The 6,086-nt window shown below is 39.8% G+C and overlaps 1 protein-coding gene across 1 annotated transcript in view; it reads left to right on the top strand.

The window, feature by feature from the left end:
- Positions 1 to 6,086, top strand: part of FAM160B1 (family with sequence similarity 160, member B1) — a 25,368-nt gene that overhangs the window by 18,098 nt on the left and 1,184 nt on the right. Inside the window, exons 15-16 of the mRNA XM_009326044.1 lie at positions 697 to 840; positions 5,213 to 5,353. Coding sequence (XP_009324319.1) covers positions 697 to 840; positions 5,213 to 5,353 — 285 coding nt within the window. The remainder of the gene's footprint in view (positions 1 to 696; positions 841 to 5,212; positions 5,354 to 6,086) is intronic.

Below are 6,086 nucleotides of genomic sequence, written 5' to 3'. Positions count from 1 at the left end.
ACAAGCAGGTAAGCTACATGCAGTGAAGAATTTCTGAGTCTGTTTTGTCTCTCTTTTGCTACTGTTTATTCCCATGTTCCTTATTTTCACTGCCATAACCTGTGCTCCTTTCAAGGTATAATTTCTTGAAAGTGAGACATCAGGCAGCCCACAGCAAACCAGAGGCAGAGGCAGAGGTTGAGAAAGACTGTTATGGGTGATAGGAAACAAAGAGAGGGAAGAGGAAGCCCTGAAGCACTTTTCATTTGTATCATCTCCTGCGTATACACATGCCTTTCCTGTCCTGGGAATTAGGGAGCAATATAGATTGGATAGCAAGATAAGCTACACGTAATACAGTGAAAGTGTGGTAACGTACTGACAAAAAGGATGTATATGAATGCAATTCCTGCTTTAGAAGAACCCTGATCAGAATGTGTATTGTTGGCTTTGCTTTGTGACTTGGCCCCGGCTGCTTTTTGGGAGCTCTGTTCTCCACTCATCGTTTCTGAAATTACCCTAATAGCGTGAATGGCAAGAAGAAAATGAGGTGCCTGCATAGAAACTGGTAGTGTTTACTTTAGAATTACTTTTCTTTTTGAGCTTAGATTTATCATTTAGCTACAGATTATGGTTTTAAGGTGTATGGACTATTAAAAGGAAATTAAGTGGTTTCCATGGAGGTTTGAGTCTGTTTTCCTCACTACTTTTTTCTAGTTCCGGGATTATTGTGTCATCTGCTTACGGTGGGAGTGGCCTGGATCTCCCAGATCTTTGGAAAAGTGCAATTTAGAAGCATCATTTTTTGAAGGACACTTCTTGAAAGTCCTGTTTGAAAGAATGGGCAGGATTCTTGATCAGGTAAGAAAAAGCAGGTTATGAATTCAATTTCTGATGCTTTCATCACTACTAAAGGGCTAAGTCCCATGGATTGCCATCACTCAGATGTCTATTATAGCATCATATTATTGTGTCATGTCCGATGTCCTTGGTGCAAGTCTCTGTAGATTGCAGGATGTTATAGTGATCAGTATTGTCAATTTAACAAAAGCAGAGAACAAAAACTTTCTTACTTTTGTTAGCCAGCTTTTTGTGTACTAAATGCTTTCTTGACCAGAAATATCATTTAAATTGATGAGTAAGAAAAGAATATCCTTAAGATAAAAGATGAGGGTAAGATAGTATCTTAGGAATCCTTCGGTACTAGCATCACTGGTTCTGTTCTCATTTTCTAGCAGTTACACTTAGAAAGCATGTACATTTTTCAGTAAACAAAATACTGTCAAGCTCCTTTCTGCCACGTTTCAGTGAACTTCAATCTGAAGTCTTGTTCAGGAAGCAGTTTACGTCACTGTGTAAGATGAAAAGAACTTGCTGTATCACTGCTAACATTTTCCCCATTTTTTCACGGTTAGAAAAAACTGTTATCAGTGCATGGAAAGTTTCTAGAAGGTATCCTTTCCCATCTGCTGTGTAAAGTATTTTTTTTCCCTGTTTGATTATCTTCAAATAATAAAAGTATAGCTGCCAAGGGCAAACAAAAGGGATAGGATCTGACTGGCTCCTTGTTCTGAAAAGGAGGTGTGGCATGTCAGACCCAGATTAGTACAAAGGAATTTAAGGAAAGTGAATTTTCCTGATGTGTGTTTGTTTCTGTATTTAGCCAGCCTGCATGACCTAGTCTTTCTGGGGACAAGCAAAGTGAAGGCTCAGGGAGGTGAAAAGGAGGTTGCCCTGTGTTAAAACTTAATGTTTCTTTGCCTTCTCTAAACTCTGGACTTAAGTTAGTCAAGTCAACGTTGCTGCTTTAGATCAAGAAGATACATAACTTTTCTTGTTAGTGAAAACGAGCCCTGAAAGTCTAGATTACCCTCTCTGTAATACCAGGTGGAGTTGCTACGAATGCAGTAGTACCAGTTTCAGAAGTTTGTACAATTCTTTTCTGTTTTGCATGTGGAGCTATCTACAGAATAAACCATTAGCTGTGGTAGTGCCAGATTTCCTGGTCATAAGCAGGACAAGAGCCATTTGAACATGTAAATGCATAGGAAACATGTCAGGAAGCCAGTAGTAGCCTCTAGGTCAGCTCTGTGAGTGTTCAGGGGAGAAGGATGTTTAAGAGTACCAACTTTTATAATTCGGAAGTCAGAAAAGAAAGCCAAATGCTTCCATTGCTATATTGTGTATTCTCAGGGTTTTGCTTCCAGTAAACATGCTCTGCACACTTCACTAGCTGAAATGGTTATAGATTAGAGTCATGAAGAAAACTGGGCATCGTCAGCTCTTAGGAAAAACAAGCCTCATGCATATGAAAACCTTGTCTGAGCAATGACACATAAATTACAAAAAGTAAAGAACCCAAGTTACATTCCCCAAGAAACACCTGCGTGTCAGATACATACGATTACAACTTCCATCTGGCTTGGAAGCACAGTGCCTATTTTGATGTACTACCTGTCAGCATGACACACATTTGGGTTAGTCAAGCAAGGTGTTACGATCTGTGGTGTCAAAAATGGTTCTTGATTCCAGAAGAATTAAAAAGAACTGCCTGAATCGGACAGAAGGGGTAAATTCTTATTATATCGTACGAAAACCCTGTCCTAAAAACCAAACTGAAATTCCTAGAGGTTATTCACACTGAAACACATAAATCACATGGAAAAAAAAACAAAACCCAAAACAACAAAACCTGGGTCCTATCAATGACAAATTTGACATAATGACTGCTAATGTCCTGACAGTGAAAAATGTTGAAAAGCCTTTAGTGGGGACACAGTACTACTTACAGATCGTGTCCAATGTCTTTTGCTTTGTCACAATACATGGTAGTTCTTGTGTTTTTATCAGTTTTTATCAGCAGATAGCAGAAAACTTCGCAGAGGTGGTAGCTGTCATTAACCTAGTTTCTGACAGAAGATAGCTGAGGCACACAAGTCAAGTAACTTGTTTCAAGGCTGTTCAAATCCAGTACCTCATCTGCTAGACAGTACCTCCTTCCCCGTGTTAATATTATCTATTTCTATGGAACTGACTGTTTCCTAAGAATTTTGTAAGAATTTCCTGAACTGCAGATTTTGCTGGTTTTAAGCTTTTTAGTTAAAGATAATTTTTTTAGGATGTTATCTGATAGAAGGCTGTCTTACTGAGTCTGCTGACATATGGACAGAAATAAAAGGTCTGTGTGAAGATGGCAGCTTTCCTTAATGCTCTCAATTAGTTCAAATGGCAACAGCAATCAGTCTGAACAATGCAGCACATGTTGCTAGTTTGTTTCCTTCTCTTCTTGTGAACACCAGATAATGCTCATGGCTTCAAAGCTTCCTAACGAATTGACCGACTCGGGCAACTCCAAACACTTTCTCCTACAGTTCAGCTAGGTAGACAGTGGAATGGATTTATGGAAGGAATTTGTGTCTCTGTCTGCAGAGTAGCTTTTCCACAATAACTCAAAATGTAATGATCTCTTTTACCTATAACATCTCTGGTCCAGGGTCTGAAAGCTTCATTTGTTAGAAGATTGGGATGAATCTATTGCTGGAATATCAAGTACAGAAATAACTGCTACTGACTGGGAGAAATAGGTGCTTTCACTTCAAAAGAGCTGTAAGACAACTCCCTTTGCGATGCAACAGTGCGTGGTAATGAATTCAGAAATAAGGTACCTAAATATTAGTTAGGTGTCCACATCTAGTCAGTGGGAATTTTGTCAGAACAACCCCGGTAGTCTCTGGAGCTGTTAGACTGAGAAGCAAATAGGTGTCTCTTTTAGTGCAAAGTGAATCACCATCTCAGCTTCCTTGGCTGTATTGACTGAAAGCTCAAGACAGTTGCCTGAACTGAGGTATCTGTTGCCATTTTTGTGATGCCCAAGATATTCCCACAAGCTTGCAGTTACAACACAGATCTTGCAGGATCCACCCTCTGTGGAACTGTCAAGACACCAGCAGATGCGCTTGAGCATCTGAGATGGCACGAGATGTTTGTGTGTAGGCAAGTGTATCAAGTGTCAGATCTCTGTTGAGTAGGCTAATGCGAGCTTAGACATGTAGACATATCTAAATATATCTGTCTTAATCTGAAGTTGAATTCTTCCAAATCTTACAGCCTGGAAAAGGGAAGAATCTGTTCTCTGATTCTTCAGTGGGATGCTAACTTGAGAGCATAAAGATGATAATTTGAGGCCATGAAATCACCCTCTTCTAGATGTGATTATGGCACTGAGGATGTTACTGCCAATATGCAAAGAGATTGAATGAGGGCCCTGTAACCCACTTCAGGTAAAATCAACAAGGTTAAGTTAAACCATCTGCACGTTGGTAACATCTTCAGACTGGCATAGGTGTACCAAGGGAATGTCTGTCCATCTCTTGTGAACGTAGTCTGTTCCACCACTAAATAGATGGAAGGAAATTCCACTGGTTTGCAAATTTGGGACTGAATTAAAATGTCAGCTTGTTTTCACTGTGATGAGAAAACCAAAGATGGAAAAAAAAGTACTTGGAACATAAAGAAGCTTCCATTTTATGGAAATGAGTTTCTCACTGGAATGGTAAAATCCTTTAAGCTAGGCACTATTTTTTTTCCTAGAAAGTTAGGTACTATTTTTTCCCTTATGACTGATTAGCATCTTCCAGCATCTGACAGTGTTGCCTCTCCTATTTAGTTGATTTGGGGAAAGGAGGTAGAGAAGAAGCTCAGAATTTCATGCTGCTTTCCCAGCCTAGGACTGTCTCATCTCCCGCAGCATGCTGCCACAAGATGACCAGGCCTTCTGCAATGGTTCTTTCCAAGAAAAAAGAAAGTAGAAGAAGAGAAATACCATATTAGCCGTAAACATGGATTTGTCACTCTCAATTTCCTGAGCTCATATACTTTACAGTTATCTAGGAGAAGCAAGCAGATGTTTAACCTAGGCTGATTCTATGCTATTTGTTTAGCTACTGAGCTGAAGAAATGTTTTACAGGAAGAGGACTTAACCTACAATAAACAAGTGTGCAAATGCTTCAAATGGTTGTAGCAGTTATACGGATAATAACATCTAATACCTAACTGTCATATTCACATCACTCCTGTTGTGGAAAGCAGAGGTGTTGGGCCTGTCTTTTAATCTAACTTTTTATTTATTCATAAGCCTGTATATAAGGTTCTAGTATTTAAAATAAACAGTGGCTGGATGAAAAGAAGCCAGCATGAAAATAACTAAGCGCTGTGTTTTCCTTTTTTTTGCAGCCCTATGATGTAAATTTACAAGTTACGTCAGTGTTGTCCAAACTGTCCTTGTTTCCCCATCCTCATATACATGAATACCTTTTGGATCCTTATGTAAACCTAGCTTCTGGCTGCAGGTCTCTCTTCTCTGTTATTGTCAGGGTGAGTAAACACATGGTTAATATTTACATATGGCTATACAGCAGTGATATATTTAGTAACTTTGTAGTTACTGGTAGTAGTTGTCTAGTTTAAGTCGGCAAATGGCTTCTCACTGAAAGTAGATACTTATGCTCTCGATTTGAATCAAGATTTTGGATTTTCTACCAAAAACATTGGAAAATGTATTTCTGTATCCTCATGTCTTCAAAATTGCTTGCTTGCTTAGTTTCATCATATAGATCAAAACATCCCCTCTGGCAACGATGTTGCTTTAAACTGGACTAAGTCACATGGTTGTCACTTGCAGGCAATGTCAGGTAGTGCTGTAAGAACAGGCCAAGTACAGGTTTGCACCTGGATGGGAAAGACATGGCTTTGATTCACACACAAGCAAAGGACACTCCTGAATACCCTGTGCCTGGATATATAGCTCTGCTCATTCTCTTTTTTTCTTCTGCTGAAGGCCGTTCTTGACAATGAAGTCCTGTATTTTTCAAAAGTCCCCTTCCCTTCCCTCTCTGATTCCATCTCTTTCTGCCAGACCTGCATCTTAGAAGTGCTGGCTGGGTGCCTGTCACACTGCAGTCTTCTCAGTCAGAGATCCCTTGCCTACCCCACGCACCAGCTGTTATTAAGCTGGTCAGGAGCCTGTTAACGGTGCTTGCCCAACACTAACGGAGGGCTTAGCTCCCTTTTTCCCAGCTGCCCTCCCCATTTCAAAATATAATCTTCA

The sequence above is a fragment of the Pygoscelis adeliae genome, unplaced genomic scaffold (genome assembly GCF_000699105.1).
Source record: "Pygoscelis adeliae isolate BGI_AS28 unplaced genomic scaffold, ASM69910v1 Scaffold4, whole genome shotgun sequence".
Lineage (NCBI taxonomy): Eukaryota > Metazoa > Chordata > Aves > Sphenisciformes > Spheniscidae > Pygoscelis > Pygoscelis adeliae.
This window is presented reverse-complemented; position numbering and strand designations above follow the sequence as displayed.